The following is a 24,435-nucleotide window of genomic DNA, read 5'->3' as shown; positions in this document are numbered from 1 at the left end:
GTGGCTATTCAAAATGATGGTACAACGTGTCCTCCAGTCCCTCTTTAAATCAGTGATTACTGAGAGAGGAGAATTTAACTGGAGAAGAGGATTCACTTCATATTAAGCCCTGTGTTTGCTGCTGGCCCTTCCCACAGGCCAGCTGCACCTTGATTCTGATTTCATATGGTTATTCCTGGGCTCTCTGAAGCCTTTAGATATCAGGACATGTGTAAGTGCAGGTCCTATGAAATCAGAAACACCCACAGAGAAAGAACTACGACATCTGCCTCTCATGTGAGCTGCAGTGTAATGTCCACAAACTGATGAAGTGACCATACATGTTAACATGACTCAGCAAAGGCATATGACATGATACAGGGTCATTTCCCCCCTTAATCTCTACACAGTTTCACAGTGCCCTTACTTTTGGTACCTGCCCCTGTTTTAATGTCCAAATGCCCCTTTTAGAAGGAGGACCCTCCTTGCAGGCTCAGTGCTAGGTCTGTGCTCAGGGTGATTTGCATCATTGATCCCATGAGTGTAACATCAGCCAGGAGTTGGAGTTTTTTTATAAAATGAAGAAATCTGTGTTTCAGACTGGTGCAGGGCATTATGTGACTTCAATGTTTGTTGAAGAAGCTAATCCTGTGTGAGGCCAGACAAGTGCTAGAAATTTTCCATGTAATCCTGCAATGCCTTTCATCCCTAACATGGGTTCCAGCCCTTTTAATATATTAGTCCCTGCTGTGCTTGGTTCTGAACCAGAGAAGCTCAGCAGCCTTTCCTTAGCTGAAGCACTTGGGTAGTCTCTGGGAAGTTGGGCTATTTGTTCTTGCTACGTGCTTTGTTTTCTCGGAGGTTTAGTGCACAGGCCTGGCTTTCAGCACACTTTCTGTTCCCCTCCCCCAGTACTTCAAAGTATGGATTTTGTAGCCTCTATATCTTTATTAATCATTAGGTATCAAGATGAAGAAACCAAGCTCATGTCAGTTTAGGATGTCAGCCCAAGTGTCACGAGATGAGAAGTCAGTCAGGGCATAACTGAAAGCTCACTGCCCTGAACCCACAAATCATTCCTAACAAATCCTGCTGCACTTTCCTTAGGACTGCCATGAATTTTCAAGGACCAACGTTACTTCTGGAGTGCAGACCACCTAAGCAAGGGTCATACATGAAAACAGGGAGTGATAAGTGTAATTTCTAAACTGGTTCCCTTTGAACTTCTGGCAGCACGTTGTTCTGTTTGCCATCCTCCCATTTGCCTCGTCACCTGAAATGCTGGCAAGTCTTGTGCCAGCCTGTCACCCGTAGTAGCTGCTCATATTTCGAACCTGTCTCACTCCTGACACGTTGGGAAGTACCACAGCCCAGTGTAATATATGGATTTCAAATTTTTATTTTGCAACAGGAGGACCGAGGGCCTGGATCGGCAAAAGCGACTTTGGTTCTTGGAGTTCCCACATGAGCTTGGCTTGCTGAAAGCCAGAGAAATACAAGAGCCTGCTTTCATGCTCTTAATGAAACCATTAATTATGTCAGCAGCTCCAACGATACATCTCCAAACACTTTCCATTACTTTGCAAAAGGGTAGTCACAGAGAAATTTTTAGAAAAAAATGTATTCTTCAAATCTAAATTCATAAATTCTAATCATGATTAGGTTTTTGGTTTTGGGCATTTAAACACTGATTTTCTCTCATCTTCTTATTCTGCCATACTGTGACTCAAGATTCTGTTATTTCTTGTGGGGAAAAAAATTATACTGAACAATATATCCATATACTGTTGCCTTGTTGCAACTTAAATGAACTTCCTGAGCCTGAAAATTGGCCATGCTTCTGATTAGCAAAGAAACCATCTCAACAGATTTCTTTCTTTATAGCCAAGCATTTACTGTACCTTACTGTGACCCTTGCTATGTTTCCTATGGTTACTAAATAGCTGTTTTGATTAAATAATCAACCTGTTGGCAATACTATAAATAATAATTAAATTATTTATCTTTCACAATTTAAGTAGGCACAGCTTCATCGTTTAAAACAGTCTCTATCACAGAAATGAGCTTTTTTATAAGATAAATAAAGCCAGGTTTCAACTGCCAAAATCAAAAGAAGTCTTGGGGAAAAGTGTTTCCAGTCACAGAACTACAACAATGCTGTCTGAGCTGTAATACACTTAGGGAGAGAGAGAATTTTTGCAGTAAAGCAAGGACTGACATTCAGACTACTTTTGTTAATCTTCCACATAAAATATATAATTTAATTCTTTATTCTAAGAAGGCCAACTGCACTGGTGTTGCTTGTTTCAGTAACCAGTCATTCACTGCCTTTACCACATGACTGAAAATGGAGCTTGTCTCTTTTGTGACAGCATAAAAGGAATAAAAAATCCACAGTAGCATGGCAGATAATTCAAAATAAACAAGATTATACAAATAAATCAAAATTACATTATTTCTGTCGCTTTTTTTATGGCCAACCACTGTATTCACATGCCTTGTCACAAGATAATGAAACCTATAATGAAACTTCTGCAGAACAGACTGGGAAAAAAAAAATCCCAGTGTTCCTTCACACAGCAGTGTTTTATGGAACTTCCTATATTGAATTTTTGGACTTAAAGGCGTGATTGCATAATTTATAAAGTGCTTCCAGCAAGACCCTGTAAATAACAACAGAAATGCAGAAAAACTTTACATATGTCCCTTGGACAGTGCTCTTAGGGAACCTTGCAGTTATTATAGTTATAAATTAAGCAATCAGCTTTAACTGGGATTTGAGAGCACGGTTCCAGGTCAGTGAGCTGGGTGGTTTGGTTCTTTGGAGCAACCTGAAAGACTCAGTGCCTTCCCTGTGAATTACTTAAGCAGGCAGTGTAAAAATTCAGATGTTTCTCAGGTAGCTGTGACAGCAGAGGGCTGTGATCAAACCGTGCACAAAAATAAGGAAGCCGGGATAAATCAGCTGCAGGAGGTTCTGTGCCTTTTGCAACACGAGGAAAACACCCCAACACCCTAGAATCCTTCTCACTAATTTGATTCACAGCTGCCTCTGGTTTGACTTCTAGCCTCTTCTTTTGGCTAATGCAGCTCTCAGATAAGTTTCCAACCTCTTTCTCTTGGCCAAGTCCCAAATCTCCTCCTCTATCCACATCCTCATAAACTGCTCATTTCTTCTGTTCAGCAACACCCAGTTTAAATTTCGTGTTGCATTGGGCACTGTGTTTCATCAGCTTCCTTTACTTGGCCATTTAGAACCTTACCCAGATGATCTCTCCTCTTTTCCCCCCTTCCCTTTCTTTGGCTTTACTCTGAGCTATCCTTAACCCTTCCTTTGTGATCATTATGTGTTTGCATTACCATAACAGCCAAGAGCTTAACTATGCACTGAGACCAACAGTATGAGGCTTTCCTAAACACAGAACCTTCGTTCACTCTCAGACTACTTTTAGAACGATGATACATGAAATTGCTTCCATCCAATTCCATCCTTCATTCCATCTCTCACTTGTACAGGCTTGAATTTAAGCTTAACAGAATTAATATCTCAGCTGGGTTTCAAATCCACACACTTTATTTTTTAACTGTTTCTCCCTGATGATAAGAGTCTTTTCAAACACACAATCTCCTGGGTCCATGGTTCTGAACTAACTTTTATTTTGGGAGGGGTGTGTATGTGTGTGGATTGAGATATTTTGGTGCTTCCAATGCTCATTTTACACTCAATATTTTCCTCTTTCAACATCTTCAGAAGGTGTCCTGAATACAAAAGCTTTCACCTGGGTGCTTCACCCCTGCATTTTAAACCTCAGCCATTGCAAGCTGGTTATCACCTGTTCTGTTCAGAGAATTGCCCAAATCATCCTCTCTGTAATTTTTTTCAGTAAGTTGTAATTTATACCATTCATGGCCTTCTGCTTCCTCCCACTTCTTTCCTAAAGCACCAAACAAACAAATAAACAAGCCTAACCTAAAACAATCAACCAAACCCTCTTATATCCCTCCTTTTAGATCCTTTCACAACTGAACTTTGTTTTACCTGGCTGTTCAGCTCTTGCCATCCTCCTATCTTCATGCTACTAGCAATTACCTCTTTCCCTGCCTGTTCATCCATATCTACCCACATTCCCTTGTTCTTTCTCTCCTTGTATCCCTTGTGCCCTTAAGCCATTTCCTTACACACCTGAGGCTTTATCTGCCTTAATTTATAGACAGCAGGCTGGACTGATACAAAGCTAACTGAGATAGATTTAGATTTAATGTTATCCCGTTTGCCCTCTCCCTGTTTGCTTGTTTTGTTGCTCTGTTGCAACTTGTCCTTACACTGGATTGTAAAGCAGAAGCTATTTTGGTACCACAGGCATCTCCAGCACTGAGTGCAGCAGAGCCTTTGGCTCCCCTGCAGCCTGAAGATGTTCTCCATTGTGCAAAAGCTCTGTAGAATGTACACGGGATTTTGGAGGCCCCAGCACTTGGCAAAACTTAACACAACGCAACTCTCTTAGCTCAGCTTCAGTGTGTTTACAAGAAAAGGCCCTAAAATTTAACAAAGACGTTGTTTTGTGCACTTCTTACATGCACTTCTTTCATTTTTTTTTTGTCAGTGAGTGTATTTTGAGTGAGTGTATTTATACAAGTAAACAGCTTACACAAGCCTGAGCCTGAAGCCGAGCACCTGCAACTCAAATAAGATCATCATTGTTTGAGTAAGGTTTAAATAATTTAGTACAAATTGGCTTTCCCATAGGTGTTGACAAGCACATCATCACTACTTACTAATGAGCGGAGGATTCCAGAGGTCTGCACAGATATCGGACTCCCGCTCAGGCTGCGCATGTGCCCCTCGAAACAAAGCATTTCACAAACAAGCACCTGGAGAGCTTGATTAAAAAACACCTGCTCTGGAGCCTTTGGGAAGGCTGATTGCAAAGTGTGTGCAGGTGGCCTTCAGAGCACGGGGCGTTGTCCTGGTACCCGCAGACACTGAAATAAAGTTTGCTGCCCTTCCTCCCATGCACAGACCCAACCCTTCGTGCTGGTTGGTTTTAGGAAAGGAGTTCACGAGCGTGCCCTCAAAGAGGTGGCTGAGGGAGAGGCTGACGCAGATTGACAGTGACTGCAGTGACAGAAGGGATGAGTCTAACAAACCCTGCCTTTGTGACAGGACAGGCTCTTGTTATTACTGATTGCCTTTTGGTCTGACACTGCACAAGTAGTGATATTTGGTGGAAAAAGGACAAGGGAATCCCAGGGGTAATTAGTGATAAGCAACCACCTGGTAAGCTTCACCACCTGTTGCATAATTTTTCCCTATTCATGCCTGTGACTCCATGGATGGTTAACAATTGTAATCAGGTCTGACATCCCCCCTGAGTCCTGCAAGCTCTTTATCCCTATGCAAATGGGATCCCTGGAATTTAATGTCATTTTTCTGCAGTTAACTGGTCCTGGCATGAGGTTCTCGTTGGAGTTTCAGTGCTGTGCTTTGAAAGATGTCAAATAATAAAGTGAGGAAGAGTTCTGTCAGGTCTGGGCACACGTGAAGAATTTCTTCAATGACTTGGGTCTGAAAGATTTTCTGGAAAGGCCTGGAATAGCCACATGCCCTGAGTGACTTATAATTTCAAAACTGACACATCACTCAGGCTGAAGCAAGAAGCTTATCCATGCCTAACCACTGGCTCTTTGCCAAAAGCAACATCAAGCAGGCACCCTCGGTTACTTCAGGCCTGCTTGTCCTGCTGCAGAGACAAGGCTTACTCAAGAGAGTAATTCAAGTTAGTCAGGCAGCAAGTGCAACACTTCAACAGGAAAAAGATGGGAAAACCACTTATTTTGTTTCTGACCTGCAAAGCAATGGAGAAAATGAAATATTTCCAATACAGTAGAAGCCAACCCCATGCTGTTGCTCCGATCTACAGGTTGCAGTGATGGCTGCAGCCTCCTGATGTCAAGGCTGTGTATTACAACCTGGAACCTCAGTCCTGCCAGCACAGCAACGTACATATCCTTCCTGGAGCTGTCCTCAGCCTGCACTGAGTACACATTGCTTTGTTTTCACAGGCCTTATGACTGCAGAGGCCACCCCTGAGTCATGTGGGCAGCTCTCAGAAAACTCCCATGTGTCATTCCCTCAAGTATCTCCAGGGCTCGGGACACGGAGTGATTTCCAAAAGGGCAGCAGAACCCAGGAGCTCTGACTGTCGATGTCCAGTCCTGCCCAGAGCCAAAGCTCTTCCATCTCCCACAGCCCCTGAGATTGCTTCGAGCATCGGGCAGAAATGAAGTAGTGAATATTCCTAAGAAACACAAAAAGAGCTTTTAAAGAGCACCCTTCATAGGTCAGACCAAACACACAGAGTAATATTTCTGGGTTTAAAAGAGATGAAATCTGGAGGTGAAGGAGCAATTAACTTAATCTCAGTGTAAGGCGAGTTGCTATAAGAACCAGTTTCATCATCTTGGGCTAAACAAATAATAGCAAATAACTTTAATAGTTTATCCTTATTTATTTCTTCAGGTTAATTGAATTTCGCATTTCACATGGTAAATTTAGAACCCCCGACCTGCAAGGGTTAATTGAAACTCCTAAAAAATGTGCTTGCTCACATCTCCTGCCGTTCAAGCTTGTTGTGCATTGTGTCATGGGCAACTCCACAGGCTGCATTTCACTATGCATGGCCTGACTGAAGCAAGTCAGGTGGTCATTCCACTTTGTTATTGCAGCTTAAGGTTCACAACCTGTGGGACGTGGTGTCTGGAAGAGAAACCACACTGCAGAGTTCAAAATTTGGAGAAGGGGTGGCTGTGTGAGACGCTGACCACCATCCAAATGAAGTGAAGGAAGGGAACCAGTTTGGCTTCAGTGAGAGCTGGACTGCATCCCATGACTTCTGGGAAGAGTTTAAAGATGCAGTTTGTTCACTGGGAATTAGGGATATGAAAACAGATAATTAACGTGGTAAGAAAGATGAGAATACAGGATCATTTTACTTTCATAGGAGCAGAGGAAGGAACAAAGCACATCTGAGTCAAAGCAGAGGATGCACTTAACAGTTCCAGTCATTTCTACTTTTTAAAACAAACAGCAGGAAGCAGAAAAGGTCCTGAAAGTCAGACTGGGAGATTATCAAAAATAATTAGATTAACAAAAAAACCCAGTATAAACCAAAGATAAGTATTTCAGAACTGTTAGCAAATAAAGGCTGTGCTCATGGTAGAGCATGTTATGGCACTCTGCTGCCCAGAATCACAGGCATGACTTCAGGCTTCAAACAACCAGGATCTTTCCATCAGCCTAGGTGTGGAAAGGCAGCCTGTCTTCTAAGCTGGGAAGTCAAATGAGTCTGGATGTGATCCTAAGTGCAACTTTCTCTTGTATTCCACAAGCTAGAGAAATAGAAAAGATCAAACCAAACCATAACTGAGGAAAGTCTACCTTAACCATACTAGCCCCCAAACCTATGGAGAAGGACAGAATCCCCCTGGGTTTTTGTTTTTCAAATAATCTGCAAACCTAAAGGTAAAGAAAGTGTGTTTAACCACATTATCCCTCTGTGCCACCAGAGAAGGAGCCTCCTTCCCTTTTCCTAGGTCACCCCTTCTTTTCTCAACTTGCAATTCCCTTCCATTGTTGTATCATGGCTGCCTGGATTACTTCTTGCTTAACCAAGGCTGCTCAGAATAACTGCAAGGCAGGAATTTTTCCTTAAATAAACAATCTTTTTTTTACCCTTTGGAAAACGCCAATTCGTCACAAATGTAATCGGAAAGGTTGGGATGGGATGGAACTGAGAGAGACCGACAGTCTAGGGATTAGGAATGAATCAGAGAAGGGAAGGACCTGAACTCTGGTGTCCCACATCCCAGATGAGTACATTAACCACTAAGCTATTCCAGTGCAGGAGCTGAGTCTGTCTCCTCTCAGAAATGTGTCTAGAGGGCTGGATTTTGTTCCAACAGTAGTGAAAAAACAAATTGCAAAGCTTCCTCCCCTCCACCCCCCCAACTCTTTAAATTGAATTCTTGTTCTCCAGCCAGCCCAGCTTGGTAACAGTTTTGTGTAAGTTAAAAAGAACAGACACATTTCTTTCTATTGATATTTAATAGATATTTAGTCACACGCACACAAAGGAATAAAATAAGAGTTCAGTCTATGTTAAGAGATATTTAAAGCTGAAGTCAAGACCAGACCTAGAGAGAGGCAGCCCAAGAGCTCAAGGTTTCAGAGCACCAAAGGAAAATATGTGTACCATCGAAAAGGCATGGTGACTGCTAGCAGTTCACAGAGTCATGGAATCAGCTGGGTTGGAGAAGACATCTGAGATCACTGAGTCCAACTTTTGACCTAACACCACCTTGTCTCAGCTTGTCTGCTAGACCATGGCACCAAGTACCACACCCAGTCTCTTCTTAAATTCCTCCAGGGACGGTGACTCCATCGCCTCCCTGGGCAGCCCATTGCAGTGCACAATCACTCTCTCTGTAAAGAGCTTCTTCCTAATGTCCAACCTAAACCTCTCCTGGTGCAGCTTCAGTCTGTGCCCTCTTGTCCTACAGCTGGTTGCCTGGGAGAAGACACTGATACCCACCTCGCTCGTGTATCGGTTCAAATGTCATGAGCGTTTGGAGGGGGTGTGTTTGTCAGTCTGCCTTCAGCGGGGCTCTACACCAGCTGCCTCTTTCTTTGGGGTGTCTTCCTTACAAGAGCCAAGCAGAGGCTTTGTGGTAGAAACAGCGCAGGTGGGATGGATCGCTTTGGATTGGAGCCGGGATGCTCGGGGAGCCGGGACTCCTCACCCAGCCGTGGCGGCAGCGCCCCTGGGGGACCGGGAGGGTGTCCGGGGCAGTGTCGGCGGGCAGGTCTGTCCGGCTGTGCCAGGAGCAGCGGAGCGGCCGCTCCACCATGGACAGCTCACTGGGGCTGGAGCCCGGCCCCGCTCCGCCGCCCGCGGGGGGACAGCGCCGGCACCGCCGGGCCGCGGGAATTCATCACTGCTTCTTCGCACTCAGAGCTGAAAGTTATCCCTTTCGGTGTCTGCTGGATTCTAGGAACCAGACAGAAGATTTGGCGAAACTATTTTTTTTTCCCCTTTTTAATTTGGCTTCCTCCCCCCCCCGCCCGCCCCGCCCTTTCTTGAGTTCATTAAATTAAATGCACATTGTCTAAATAAACGGCGCATTGTGTTGGGCCGGGGGAACTCCGGCTGTCCCTCGGGTGGGAGAGGCTGCTCTACTGAGCTACTCTATCGTTCTTTAATAAAGGAGATTAGTGTATGCAGATGGAGTGCCACGGAACGTCGGGGTCTTGCTGGTGGGGAGGGATAAAACGGGTTTCTCTTTCTCCCCGAGCAATCTTTTCACTCCACAGGAAGATTACACCATGTCAGAGGTGGGCTAGGGAGCTTGTCATCCCTGACGGCCACCGGAGAGTCAGAGGAGAGGGGACAAGCTGGGGACAGGGGAGTGCAGCAGGGCTCGGGTGCGGGCAAGAATGAGTCTGTGCTAGAAAATCTGCCTCACTCTGCAAGCAATAGTGTTTGCTACCAGTTGTACAGCAGCCTTGCCCTCAAACCCACCCTGAGAGCCTCGCAGAAACTCTGGGGCTTCGCACCTCGCCTGCAGAGAGCTGCGCTCGCTGGCTTTGAACCTTCCTGGATCAGAGAGGTTGTGCAAGTCTTGGGGGATTTCTGGTCCTCGCAGGACGAGTCCAGCAATCGCTGATGTTGCCGCTCCCTTCCCTTCCCCGCCAGCCTCTCCAGCAGTCAGCACGCCTGTGTTTTTTTTGCTGAACACCATTTTTTTCCGCCCTGGGAAGACTGCGGAGGTTAAACTCCCCGTCTGAACCGAAGCCCTGGACGAGTGCAACTGAGGTTATAGAAATCCGGGAGGGGAAATGACGAAAGTGCTTTATTGTGAATAAAACAAGAGGGAGGAGGGAGAGGCGGAACTTCACAGAGGTGAAGGATGGGAAGTTTGCAGAGCTGAGGATTTAGCCCGTCTCTGAGCACCGGGTGGGGGGTTAGTCATTATTTCCCTCTGTCTCGCTGAGGCTGCAAGGGCACCTCCTCCCCAGTGAGCTGAACCCACTTGTTGGCTTTTGTTTCAAGGGAATGTTTCGCTCCCGAGAGGCTTCTGAGGGGAGCCCGGTCACACACCCGCCCGCAGCCCCTGGCCCCATTCCCCGCTCGGGAATTACGTGCCAAACCTGGAGCAGAGATTTGTCTTCCTAGCCAAACTCCCAGGTCGACTTCCTCGTAGGAAAGCTAATTTATGCCTGTTTATATGTATGGAAAAAGGAGGCAGAAGCCAAGCGCGGCATCCCTCCAAAATCTCATTGTCTTTGAGGCGGGAAGACGGGAGAAAGTGGAGGCAGAAAACCTAAAATGATAAGGTTTGCCTTATCGCGGCAGGGAGGGCTTGACCAGAGAGGCAAACGCAGGGTCTTGCCTCACCTCCCCGCGGCTGAAGCCTTTTCCAGGTCCAACAAAACGACCCGTTCCCTCCGTGCGTCCCGGCCGGGAAAACAACCAGCCACCGCAAGCTCCTCGCCTTGGCGCCGAGCCCTGCCCGTAACCGAGGCCCCGGCAGGTGAAACCCGAACAAAAGTGCGGCTTTTCCCCGCTCCCGGACGCGGGGACGGCCGTGCCCGGGGGTGCCCCGTGTGCGCAGGGATGCTTTGGCGCAGGTGTGGGGACGGGAACCGCGCCAAAAGCATCGCTCCGCCGGTCCTTCCTCTGGTCCAGCGTCATCTTCTTTTCACCCCTCCGAGGCCGAGGGACACCCGGAGCTTGCAGGGCGGAGCGGCCGGGCCGGTGGGGAGAGATGCTGCAGGTGGCGGCGGGTCCCTGCCGGGAGCCGCTGACCCGGGTGCGCATCCCCGGGCGCCGTCCTGCGGGGAAGGGAGTGTTTAAACCCTAAGTGAGGGGATTTTTCTCCCCATCCCGCCACGGCGGAGGGCTCAGGCTTGCGGTGAGGCTTTGGCACCAGGAGTTTGCTCACGGGTTAAGCATTCGTGTAAGTGGCAGGTGAAAAAGCACTGCGCCGGTGTTTTGAGATGACAGTCTTCAGCGGGGGGCGGGGGGGCAAGGGGAGCATCGTAGAATGGTATGATAGTAAGTCTCCTAAACGGGTTTGGCACTGCTCAGTTCCTGCCGTATTAGCAAAGCCATAGTTTCTTTTTTTTTTTCCTCTCTCCCTTTGCCCCCCCCCTTCCCCCCGCCCCAAGCCCACTGAGGCAGAGATGAGGCAAACTCAGCCATAGGAAGGTACTTAGTGATGTCACAAGTTTGGTCTTTTCAATAAAAGCAATGGAGAAGGGTCTCCTTCACTATATATATATTAGGAGAAGCTTCTGTTCTTCATAATAAAAAGAGCAGCAAGGGGGGAAAGCACCTGCTTTTAACGCCCTTTATTTCTCCCTAACCTGTTGCAGGCAGAATAAAAAATCTGTAGGGCTGGATTTATTTTGAATTTTTGAAAAGTATTACCCTTTTTTTCCCATTTAACTTTTTTTTTTTTTTTTTTTTTTTTACACTTTTTCTTAAACATAGAATATAGTTTTGGAAGCGATTGCTGAGAAGATCAACCACTGTTGGCCAGGGTGATTCCTGAGAGGCACAGACAGCTGTAACTCAAGGAAAAGGTGAAGTAATAAACTGTGAAGAGACTTCAGTATTCTGAGTTTATGAAGGCTATTTATTTTCCTGAGTCTGTAAGGTTTGGTGTGTGTTGGTTTTTGGAGGTTTGGTGTGTTTTTTTAATTTTTAATTTCTGTGGGAAAGGAAATTCTAAAAATATTTGATGGACCTTTTACCTTTAAAAGAGCAATAGACTTATGAGTGTGTGGGGGCTGTTTTCAGGGGATCTCGCAATTATTTTTAATTAGTAGAAAGGGCAGTGTAAATCAAAGAAGCCTATTAGCCATACATTTTAATTTATAGCCTACCAGGTGTTCAGGGAATTTATTTACAGTATAAACGATTTAATGTTTTCGCCATGATTTCTATTTCAGCTCTTATGTTGTCGGTTTTATTTGCCTGTGTGGTGTGGAATTTGGCTAAGGAGCTGGGCTTTTAAATTGTGGCAGCAAGTGCCTTTTGACGCAAAATAACCTGCAGGTAGAAAAATGCTCTGCCTTGCACCCAAACTTTCTCCGGGGAGCCTTCCCTTCCTTAATTCGGGAAGAGGCTGAGAAGGAGCAATCAGCCGGCACGCCTCACTGTTTTGTTGCGGCTTGTGAGGGTGTTGGGAAAGCATTCCCTGTAAATCAGGCTGTCAGCGGCAGCGACCAGCGACCCCTCTGCGCCTGGGGGCGGCGGCGCTGCCCGCGGGAAGGTCTCTCGGGGGCGTTTCTGCGGGATGCGGAGGGCTGGGGGGTCCAGGGATGCTGCCGGGACGGAGCTGGTCCCCCCAGGTGCCCGCTGGCACGGTCTCTGCCGTCGAGCGGGAGGAGATCGGCGTGCAGGGCATTCCCCCTTGGAAGAGCCGCCGGGGGGTGGGGGCAAGGGGCGCACCAAACACCCCCCGGCTCTCTCCCGGTACCTGACTTGCAACAGCCGCGGGCAGCTCCTTGCGCGAAACAGGCTGCGGAAAGGGGCGGATTGTGCTACCTTCGGTTTTTACATAAGTGTTCTTTCTCCCGCGGTGGAAAAATTTGGCCCCTCCGCCGCGGGTGCGGGGGGTGACCGGCAGCGCTCCCGCAGCTCCGGGCACCGCTGTCCCCGCAGCCTCGCACGGGAGCGCAGCCTGACACGGGGATTTGCCACGCTGAAGGAGGACGAAGTGGAAGGAGAAAAAGAGAGAGAGAGAGGAGGAGAAAACTTTCCACTAGTTTACTTTTTTGGCCAGGAGCGCCTGTGTTCATAGACGGCGAGTCCTTCCCCCAGCCCTCCCCCTTTGCCCCCCCACCCCCTCACTGGCGTACAATTAGCATCATTAGGGATCGACCCTCCAGCTAATAGGGGAAAGGCGACGAACCACGGTAGGTGCGTGAAAGGCAACAGTTCCGGGCAGGGTTTTGGGGCTTGAGCTAAAAAGTGCCCCCGCGATGGAGAGATCGCCCGGCTACGGCAGGGGAGGCGCTGAGCTGGGGGATAAACACAGAAAGGGAGAGCTGGAAGGGGAGAGAGAGAGGGAGAAGCCCGGCTGCAGAAGATGCGAAGAGCTTGGCCGGAGTCCTTAGGGTCCGCTGCGTGCGTGTGCTGTCGGGTGTTCCCCTTCCTTCGCTCCTTTTTTGATTCCCGTCCCGGGAAGCGCTTGTTTCCAGTCTCCGTTTTGGCTGTGGGTATCCCGCCCGGGCTCTCGCTCTCTCCGCACATGTTCCTAGGGCGCCATCTCTTTGCAAAACCCTCCGTCCGTCCGCAGGTCTCCCAGAGGCTGCTTCGGAGCGTGTGAACATCGCAGGCTCCAGCCCCGTCCAACCTGCCGAGCCAAGCATGATTCCCAGCCCCTGAGCCTTCCCGGGCTGCCGCTCCTCTCGGACCTCTCTGGTTCTCCAGCTAGGCAGCGACCTCTGCTTGAGTTCCCTCTCCTTGGCACAGCTGGGGACCAAACTTTGGGGAAGCTGAGGACGTGAACCTGACTCTTTTTTTTTTTTTTTTTTTTTGAAGGTATATTAGAAGACATGTAGAGATGCATCCCCTGTCTCGCCTCAGTCTGTGTGTGTGTGTGTGTCCGCGAGTGTGTTTATGGAGAAGTGGGCAGCCGAGCTGGCTTTCGTGAATCTTTCCTTATCTGCAGAGAGGGCTTCTCCTGTAGCTTAAATACCTGAGACAGTGGCTTAGCGGACTAGAATTGAACAGGGCTCAGGGAGCCAAATGGACCCGCTCTCTAACCCGGTTCAAATGTGAGCTAAATGCTTTTTTAACTAATATCGAGAGAGATCTTGCCTGCGGGCAGCGAGAGACAGAGAAAGAGGGAGGGAGGGAACTGGGGAGGGAGGGAGAGAGGGAGAGGCAGACAGCAAGGAAGGGAGAGAGAGCGAAGTTTGGAAGGAGTGAGCGGAGAGCTCAGAAAGTTTGTTTTTCCTTCAGAGCCTCGGAGCTGCTAGAGAAGCGGGGGCTGCTTGAGGACGGCGCTGGCGCATGTGTCCCCCTGGACTGACCTCCCTTTCCTTGCAGGTTTTAAGCCCCGGAGGATACAATGTTCGCTAAACTCTTCCAGCAGTGGAGTTTCGCGGTGTTCCTGCTGAGTTACTCCGTGCCCTCTTACGGGAGATCAGTAGAGGGGATCAGCCGCAGACTGTGAGTTTCTTTTTTTTTTTTTTTTCCTCCCCTTTATTGTCCCTCGCTGCGGTGGCGGTGCGGGTGGGGAGGGAGGCGGCCGGGATCCCCTGGGACGGGCGGCGGGAGAAGCCCGGGAGGATCCGCAGCCTCCAGCAGCGCTCCCGGGTTACCTGCCCCAGGTGCTCACCGGCGGTGCCTCGGCGCCAGGTGAGGGGATTTGGGGCAGGCAAAGGGCGCTTCGCAGCTGTCTCTGACCTCACAGAGCTTTGGGGAAGGAGATGTGAAAGCTGAGGGTCTCCCCTTCCCAGGGAGAGGAGCAGCTCTTTATTGTGCCGGCCCCCCGCGCACCTTTCGGTTCCTCGTGGGGAGCATCCCGGTCCATCAAGCTGCTGTGTGTTAAACTGAATAACCTGTATTTCTTCGGCGCTGGCACGGAGCCAGCATTGATAAGGACAGGGGAGACACGCAGAAAGTGAGGGCCATCACGACACTGAAGTGCCGAACCATTTCTTTGGCTTTCTGCCACTTCACAAAAAGAAAAAAAAAAAAAAAAAAAATAAATCCAAAGGGAGTCCAGTGTCTTACTTGGAGGCAGAAGAATATTTTTTGATAAATGGTAGTGTAACTTAAGACAGTCTGTTCAGGAAATGACCTTTTTGCTCCTTCCAAAATAATCAGCATGGTTTATACTAATACCCATACGCAAAGTGCAGGAGAAGCCACTGGGCTGATGTAGGAGCAGCTGCCTCACACATCTAAGTCGCTGGCTTTCTCTGGACTTGCATCAGATTTTCTAAGGAAGAAACACCTCAGTCATGCTGTGGAGGGCTGTATTGTTACTCAGTTCAAGAGGAAGCCAAGTTGGAGAAAGAGTGTTGGAAAATCCGATCGCAGCTTACAGGGAAACATGACACAGCAAACAATTTCAGATGGGTTTCCTTGTAAATGTTTTATTACGTGCAAGATCTCCAAATAGCACTTCCTCTGCCATTTAAGAATAAAATAAAAAAAAAAAAAAAAAAAAAAGAAAAAAGAAAAAAGGAAGCCAAACCAAAAATCCCCCAGGTGAAGTGACTTCAGACACACCTAAAGTTTGGCACCAGGCAGACAGCTATTACAAATCTCCTACAGCAAACTGTGTAGAACATGTTATTGCTGATAATATTACAGTGTATTCTTCTCAGCCTATTAATGCTTAGCTGTTTTGTACTCCTGCAAGCTGTTCTTGAGCTATTTCTTTCATTTAAAACAATTTTATTCTCTGCATACAGAGGAACTAAACTTCAGTTTCAGAAAAAAAAAAAAAAAAAAAAAGAAGAAAATTGAAGTGCAGTCAAATGCTGCTATTTTCTTGGATAGGAAACTCCGAACTGGATCTAAGCCAAATTTAGCCGTTTTTTAGGAAAAAAAAAAAAAGTTAGATTTGCTAAGAAATACTCGTTCTCTTTTTGAAGTTAGCAGTGTTGAAACACGCATTTTTAAAAGTCAGGATTAGAGGTCTTCCCAACTTTCCCATTCTGTCCTGCCAGGGGAAAGAAAAGTGGAAGCTAACCAGTGAAAATGCATTTCCCAGCTCCCTCTTTGCTCTGGCGTGTAAAACACACACGAGAAACCAGTTAGCTGTCAGTTAGTGGCATTCACGTAGTTTTGTTTGTGGGCACAGCACAAACACAGACACCACACTCAAACATGTGTCCTGTTTTAATATCACCACAAACCATTCCTAGAGTTAATGGTTAATAACTCACTTAAGCCTAGAGGGTTTTTTTTTTTTTTTTCAGTCAAAGGCTTAAACCAGTAATGGATGAAAATACTTAAGCACATTATTATAGACATGCAAAAATAATCAAAATTACATAGGCCTAATTCTAGAGGCTTTACTGAGGCAAATCTCCCATGGAAAGCAATAGCAAATTGTCCCAAGAACAGATTTCCAGACATATTATTTGTTATGGGAATGCTTTAGCTGCTAAAGAGCTTCTGAGAAACACAGTAATGCCTCAAAGTGAAATTAGGTATTTTTATCAGCGTGCCCAGACGTTGCAGCACCATGTCCCCAGATGTGTTCAAAATATTTTTCCTACCCTGAGATAGGTTGAGCAGATTTCACTCCCTTTGGAGTCAGTGGCAAGGGCACTCAGTCTTCAGAATCCAGACAGAGAGCTGACTGAATCCTCTCCAGTTATTTTGCTGAATTTATGATCAGACCCAACATGGACAGTCAAGGATAATAACAGTTAAATAAGAGCAACTCCCTGAGATAGAAAGTTGTTGCTTGAAGAATGTTGCCTCTTAGTAACGCTAGATATCTCGGGGGAAAAAAAATGAAGGAGGAATGTGCCTGAGCAGAACAGCTTATCTGGAAGTACATGAAGTCAGGATAGTCACAAGTTATGGATTTCTACTGTTTTGCTCACGATGGGACATCAGGTCTTATTTGTACATGGCGTCCTTGGATACAGTCATTAGTTTGGATGCTCTGGTCAAATACAAACCGCCAACATCCTTCCCTCAAAAGTGCCTGCCACACGTAACCTTAGCATTTACTGCACTTGGTTTGGGCACAGTCTCCTTTTCATTGGATGAGAAGTGTGTGATGAGAAGGATGGAAGGGACCTCTAGTGGGTCGTCTTAACCTTAACAGTCAATTTTTATTTTTTTTTTTTTCATATCATAGCCAATATGTGAGTACAATCATTTTGGTTTCCACTGCCTTCCACACCCTCTGTGTGTGTGGGTGAGATATTGTTGATATCTCCATCTTACATCAGTCTTCTTGAGCAAGCGTTTCTCCGTGATTTACAAACATAGGAGTTGTTTGAATAACTGAAGCAGAAGGAGGCAGAAGGTCAAAGAGATAGGTATCTACCACATCTTCTTTGTTTCAGGGAGATTTTTGATCCAGAGCATACAAAGGAAGCTGGTAGGCAAAACGTAATCCTTTAAGTCTGGCTGAGTAATAAAAGTCATGTGAAATGTAACACTACGTAATGTTATACAATCATCTGGAATAGCAGAATGTTATTTGGGGCCAGACTGGATGCTAAATATCATACAGACATTTAAACAGAAACCCACCCTCTTTGGCACACTGACCCCTCACACGTCAGTCCCCTCATCCCTTTGAAAATACACCCTCGAGATGCAGATCTTGTAATGCTCTGTGACTGCCTCGTGTGTAGTGGAACAAAATGTTTAGGTTTCAGTTGTGTAAGATGGAATAGGTTTTCAATCGAGAGGACTTTAATAACAGGCTTTGGAGATTCAAGATTTTGTCACGGCGGGTAAATTGACCAAATACATATTACGGGATTAAGGCAGCTTTAGGTTGTCTGTGGCAGAAGGAATTATCCTCGGTACTTTACAAGAGGCAGTAGGAAAGCTTTGCTCATCACATGAGACATACTCTTCTAGACTCAGCAAAGCACTGAGATTTTGTATGCTTTCTGTAAACCAGAAGAGCGAAGGCAGCTCTGCATTTCCCATGCAGATTTCCTGGGAAAACAGATTAGTGAAACTAGGAATGTAACATGAGCCACAGTGGACAGCTTGACAAGCAGCACAGGGGTACACCGCTCAGAGGAGTCCAAGGTGCTAGTTTTTGCCAGTCAGACTGACCTTCATGAGAAGGTTGTTAGAGAGATGGCTGTTGGAGAGCTTCAGTGGTCAAAAGAATTCTCCTGGGGGAGATCACGAGCTTGTGTTAATGGTCACAGCTGCACTGAAGAGAAAGACACAATATGGGTTCAGCTTACTATTATCACATTGCATTTTTTGCTTGGGGACATTGAGTTGAGGGGCATAAAATACCTGCCCTAAAGACTGAAGTAATTCAAAACTGATTTGGGGACATTTAAAACACAGACAATGATTACATATGTGCTCTCAAACCTCAGTATATCTAGACCTGATTTTGAGCAAGATGTTGGCAGTCATCTTCCATTCTCATTGTGAGACAGAGGAAAGCTGCTGTTTGAATTTTTCACTGAGTAACAGATGTAGCATCACCTGAGCCCATCACCTGAACCCAATACTCAAACAGTACAGTCCTACAGAGACAAAAAGTGAAGGGGATGCTCTTAAACCAATGCTACTTGAAGTTGCCAATTTCAAATAGCTCCACTGTGGATTAAGTCACAAATCTAAAGAGTTTGGCTAAAGGGACTGAGAAAGTGCAGAACACCCCCACACATTTAGCATTTTGAAACCTGGTAACACAGCAGGAAAATGAGGGGTGGGATGGAAGGAAGGAATATTCACTCATGATTATGTGTCTTCTTCCAGTTCACCCACATGCAGAAACAGCTTCTTATCCAGCTAACTGACCAAATGATTATAGGATAGGCAAGGCAGTGAATGGATTTTCTTTGGCCAGTAAGAATCCAGTCACATGCAGTACCCTGATGCAAGAGGAGAGAGCACATAGCCAATCTCTGCACACTGAAGCAGGGCAATTGGAAGGATAAAGTGTATCATAGCATTCATGGGAGCACAGCTAAAATCCCAGCTTATGCTCTTTCTGCGGTTCACAGTGCAGCTGTGTGTCTATTCCACATGAAGGAATGAGCATGTATTTTCTTACAGTCATTTATTATCCAGGTGCCACTTGTATTTTCCTCAGATGTTTAATATGCTCTTTGCCAGCACAACATCTCTAAAAGAAAAATAGCTAGTCATCTCGCAGTTCCTCGAAAACAAGACGGAGCTCAGTGTACTAAAAGGTCATGATGAACTCTGGAAAAAAAAAAACCAACACTCCAACAAAACCAGGATGCTCTTGAAGAGCTCCTGAAGAGGGCCAGCATAAAACTCCAACTGCACAGCAGACAAGAAATCTGGCCCCGAAAGTTGAGGCTGGAAGCAATAGCAGGAAGGCACCTAAACCCAGAATTAGACACAAGTGGCCAAACAGTAAATCAAGAGGCACTGGCTGAGGTTTATCTCTGCCCATGCTCCTCTGCCTGCCCGGGTAGCTCACTATGGACTGAAGCGCCCACGCTTTAGGCATCCCAATTCCAATATTTTTTCCATGACACGCCTGCAATTGCACTTACTTAAATTTAGAAATGAAACGCACTTTTGTGTATTTATTTACGTTTCTGAAGTGTGTGACTGAGCAGAAGAAAATTATTAGAATGATGCTGTATAAACACTGCTTCCGGCTCCAGCACAAGTACTTGTTATTCCCCCTCTTGCTTCACTGCAGTGCTCCGTTATCCAACCCTTTAGTTTTTCTATCTCTGACAACCGCCTTCCTGCTTTTACTGCCTGAAGTGTGATATATTAAGAGTCATAATGCTTTCCTAGAACAGAGCAGTGACTAATCCAGCTCCAGGTCCAGTGGTGTGTGATCGGTCAGCTGAGAATTATTACCCTCTTAGGTCTTTCCCTTCTCTGTAGGGAGCAGCTACTCTGAGAAGCAGGACTTACTCCAGCAGTCTGACTTAACTGGATGTCTCCAAGCCTGAGAGCTGGTACACAGCCACTGTGGTCACCACGGCCAGAGGCGAGGGGAGCTCTGCCAAGTACTGGGCAATAACCAAATCCTGAACGTTTTTTTCCCCTTCTCCTTTCTCTTCCTTTAGCAAACGGGCTGTATCAGAGCACCAGCTGTTGCACGACAAGGGCAAGTCAATCCAAGATTTACGAAGAAGAATATTCCTTCAAAATTTGATCGAAGGTGTCAACACTGCAGAAATCCGCGCCACGTCCGAGGTGTCCCCCAACCCTAAGCCCGCCACCAACACGAAGAACTACCCTGTCCGATTCGGCAGTGAAGACGAGGGCAGGTACCTAACTCAGGAGACAAACAAATCACAGACCTACAAGGAGCAGCCCCTGAAGGCGTCAGGGAAGAAAAAGAAAGCAAAGCCTGGGAAACGTAAGGAACAAGAGAAGAAAAAGAGGCGAACCCGCTCAGCTTGGCTAAATCCTGGCACCTATGGGGACGTCGTGACTGAGAGCCCACTCTTGGACAGCTCTGTCACCACACATAATCACACTTTAAGGTAATTCTGCTAGATCCTTCTGGGGACCATACCATGTATTTACTGAAACTGTAATCCTTTGGTGAGAGAGGCCAAGGCCTTGCTCAAACCTGGAGTAACAGCAGATCTTTCTACTCATAACTGGGGGGGAGCTTTTCAAGCACTGCACGGTCTCAAGGGGCTTTCTGAAGGTAACTGCCCTTTCCACGTTGCAGGGTGACAAAGTCTTTCTTTCCTATGACACACAATTCAAGTAAACCACTTTATGCCAAAATGTGCTTCCTGAAGCTGAGCAGTAAGTGATTTCTGCAAGAAGAAAGCACATCACGCACAGCCATTGAAATTTCCTTTTTTGCTTTAACCATAGTTCCTCTCACATCATATCTTGGTCCCACACTTGGGCCTGAGCGGACTGAAAGCTTTGACTTTTATTTAAGGCTTTGGATCTATAAAATGCTGAAGTTTTCTCTCTTCCCTCTTGATACCTCCCCTTTTTGGCAACTTTCCTACCCTTACTTTACAGCTTTTCATTTTACTGTTTAACCTTAGGGGAGAACACGGAAAAATTCTCTCTTAGCAATATCTGCAAACCACGCAGACCAGCCTTTCACCATCAGCTTTTCCATGCCATTAGGACTTTTTAATTCAGCTCCATCTTTTTGCCAGCTCATGAAGCAATTACGTTGCTGCTGACAAATGTTTAGCATTGCTCTTGGAGAGAGAAGTGCTTCCCTCACGTATGACAGCGCAGGCTTTTCAGGGTAGTGGTGAGCTGGAGACATCAACCCAGGTGTCTCAAATGACTCACCCACTCACAGTCATCTCAGAGTGGAAGTCTACGCACTCTGCAGACAAAGCCAAGGAGTCCACCCCTCAGCTCTCCTCAGATGTTTGCATTTTCAACAGCAAAACTCCCACCCTTTTCCCTCCTCCTCCTCCCCTTCACTTTGGCAGAATAGAGACATAAGAGAAGTGCCACTTGCTCACAGCAAATCCCTTAGGAAGACATGCCAGCTGCAGGATTTACTAAGATCCAGTTTTGGATTAAGCTTTACGGGCCACAGTTTGCAATGTGCTCCATCGTCTCAGCTCCTGCTGGCCTCTGCAGGAGTTACTGGAATTTGGGGCTGGGCACTCAGTGTCCCAGACCAGAAACCAGGTGGCAGGGCTGGAGCAGGTAGGAGTGAAGTAAGAGAGGCTGGTTTGTCTCAGCACCTGAGGAAAGGCACCCTTCAGGAGATGCCTGATGTTTCAGCAGATGTTGTGGAACTGTGTTGGCCAGTACATAACACATCTTCAGCACACAGAAATCTTAAATATAGGGGGAAAAAATATCCCAGGGAGTTTCAACTGTTTCTCCTTCTTCTTCTTACTACGCTGTCTTTGGTTGTACATCCAATGGAATATATAAAAGAGCTACAGGTACAACCCTGTTGATTTTCCTAGTTCAGCCTTTCTGTTTGAAGTATGGTTGGATGGATGAAGGCTTTACCTTTACCTTTACCTTTACCTTACTGATATTACCCTCTAAGATGCAGGTATTTCTTCAGGGCAAGAAGCAGAACCCTGTGGAGAACCTATAGTTTAGATACTTAACTGAAGAGGGTTAAATGAAGAGAATACATTAAACAAGGAAAACAGAATTTCTCCTTCACAAGTACAGAGCACAATATTTTGGTTTAGCCTGTAAGAAACTGCTGGTACACAAGCTTTTAGTTATCCCAGATACGGGATATATATCCAAAAGATATAATTTCTATACATTAAAGGAAAGTTACTCCCCCTTTAGATGGGGGAGTCAGGCCCAATGCAGTTGTCTAAGCAGTTGTTGGCACGAGGTGGGCAAATACAGTTTAGACAGAGGGATGGGCACATCTGAGGGAGGTTGATTCCTCAGCTGAATCAGGAACTTCTACCCTACTGCTGGTTGGGGGTGAGGGATGGTGTGTGCAGCCAAGATTTCCATATGCTCCACCAGTAGAAGCTGCTTTTGTTGCACCCCTAAGGCCAACTGCAGCTTAGGAGCAGCAGCATCACTTCACAGAGAGGAAGTGCACAATGCAGCAGGGTAAATGTCAAGGAAGTGCAAAGATAAACTTTAGGCACGCTTTTCACTGTACCTCTGGGCTTCTGTTCTGCTCAACACCCCAAATTAAAATCTTCGAGCCAATTCTCTCAGCTCAGTCTTGATAACAAAATTATGGGTTTAGGTCAGAATAAAAGGACAACAATAATGTCATCTCTAGATCTTTTGACTTACCACAATAAGGACCTCATGAAAGAAGCCAGTCTTGCAAAATCTGGGACCAAATCACAGGAGGCAGCTCGCAAGTTATCATTAGTGCAAAGCCCATTGTCAAGACGTGGCTTAGCCTAAATTCTAAAACAAAAGCTAAAATCCAGGCCAAATGAAAAACGTCACCCTCTTAGAAATAGGCCTGAGTGGTGCAGACACACACAGTCATGCTCCAGGAAAGATATGCCATTGTCATACTTGCTGTAATATATCCTGGATGCATCCTAATATTAATAGTTAATTATTAAAGACCTTCACGATGGCCTCTCCACTCCAGGCTCTTCAGAATTATTTTTCATGGACATTTCATCTATACTCCCATTTCATCATGGCATCACACCCAACCATTTAACACTTCTGCCATGTGGAATGCCACCCACAGCCCTTGGTGATCAGTAAAGCAGCAGAGCAAATCCCACTCCATCCCACAGCTTCATGTTCCACCCCACAGCTGTTTCCCAGGGAAACATTAAAAAAAAAAGTGCTGTTCACAGGGACAGAAGGGAAAAACACCTCACCTTTGAGCATTTCCAGCAGCACCACTAAGCAACTTAAAATAATATTACAGTGTAAGTAACAGACTGGCAGGATGGGAGTGGTTAGGAGAAGGCTCTGCTTTTGTTCTCAAGCTTTCATAAGGAAGGCAGGAGTAGAGAACTCAGCACAGAATGCCAACATCCCTTAGAAAACTCCCAGATCTCAGGGCTGGTTGTGTCAGCTTGGACTGAACGCAACAGGAAAGCGCTTATTTTCTTTCAGGACCAAGTTTTTTTGCTCACAGAGGGGAAGTTGCAGGCTTATAACCTTTTCACTCATCCAAGCACTCAGAGAGACACTCTGTCCAAGGGTCTGCCTGCTCACTCCAAGACCTGAGCATCCTTTCCTGCATATCCTCATGTATGTGACACCACAGAAATATACAGACCCTTGCCTAAGAGCTGGTCTCTCAGTGAGAAAAAGAGACTAAATAAAGCTCAGTGGCACTGTTTTAATCACACCCAAGCCTGGCATCACACCCAGCCATTTGGCACAGCAGGGGCAGGACTGCCACATGGTTAATAAGGATTTTTTTAAAAAACATATATTTAAAATTGAATTCTCATTTCTCCAACTGTATTTTTTTTTCTTTATACCTCTTGGCATATTTATGACAGGGTGATACAATTCTTCTACCTGGAGCGCTCAGGAACCTTCTGGCATAAGTCTCTAAAGAAAACTAAAGCCCCTTTCTGTGACTCTGAGTGTACAGAACAGTGCAGTAGATGGCCTCAGTGTTGTGACAACCTGTAGGTCATCATCCTGGTGGATGAGTTGCATTGAAGAAAATATAGTGGAGGTCTTGGAAAGGTATCTACAGCTGTAACATTGTTAATCAGGCCCTATTATTGCAAATGTTTATTAGCAAGGCACGCCTGTCATAGTGTGTGGTACTTTTGCTATTAATTTTATGTACATGTCTTTGAAGTAAAAATTAATTTTCCTTTTTTTTTTTTTCTGTCCTTTTTTTTTTTTCTTTGCAGGAGGCGCTGACATTTTCAGCAAGATATTTTTGGAAGACATATTGCAGTATTCTGTAATAGTGAACATATGGGAAGTATTAAAATATTTATTACCTGTAAATATTGTAAATGCTCAGAATAAAACCTTTTCCCCCATTGCTCTCTGAAACTGCACATTTGGTTATTGTGAATTTTCCTTTTTTTTTTTTTTTTTTTTTTTTGGCTAAGGCTAAGACAATTATTATTGTCACATCTACCATAATTTATTTTGTTGACTGGTGTATTTATTTTGTGAACATATCTTGGTGCTGCTGACTTTCTATATTTTTTGTAACATAATGCACTTTAGATATACATATTGAGTACATTGATAACTGACATAAAATGTTCCTTTTTTGTGGTTGATTTCGATGAATGCCTACATCCAGTTGTTCAAACTGATTTTCCTT

At 45.8% G+C, this 24,435-nt stretch overlaps 1 protein-coding gene across 1 annotated transcript; it reads left to right on the top strand.

Moving 5' to 3' along the window:
• Positions 1 to 14,121: 14,121 nt before the first annotated feature.
• PTHLH (parathyroid hormone like hormone) lies at positions 14,122 to 24,179 on the top strand. The gene is made up of 3 exons (XM_050324672.1): positions 14,122 to 14,222; positions 19,790 to 20,212; positions 24,008 to 24,179. Exons 1-3 carry the CDS (start codon positions 14,122 to 14,124, stop codon positions 24,015 to 24,017), a joined length of 534 nt encoding a protein of 177 aa, XP_050180629.1. The 3' UTR covers positions 24,018 to 24,179.
• Positions 24,180 to 24,435: the final 256 nt, after the last annotated feature.

This window comes from Myiozetetes cayanensis, unplaced genomic scaffold (genome assembly GCF_022539395.1).
Source record: "Myiozetetes cayanensis isolate MyiCay16 unplaced genomic scaffold, myiCay2020 scf3, whole genome shotgun sequence".
Classification (NCBI taxonomy): domain Eukaryota; kingdom Metazoa; phylum Chordata; class Aves; order Passeriformes; family Tyrannidae; genus Myiozetetes; species Myiozetetes cayanensis.
The sequence above is the reverse complement of the archived record's forward strand: the minus strand, read 5'-3'. Positions and strand labels throughout refer to the sequence as shown.

Bases quoted from the DNA above. Each gene is read 5' to 3' on its own strand.
- PTHLH (XM_050324672.1), top strand. From the start codon at position 14,122: ATGTTCGCTAAACTCTTCCAGCAGTGGAGTTTCGCGGTGTTCCTGCTG. The intron at 14,223-19,789 runs GTGAGTTTCTTT...CTCTTCCTTTAG, and splicing joins GAGGGGATCAGCCGCAGACT to CAAACGGGCTGTATCAGAGC.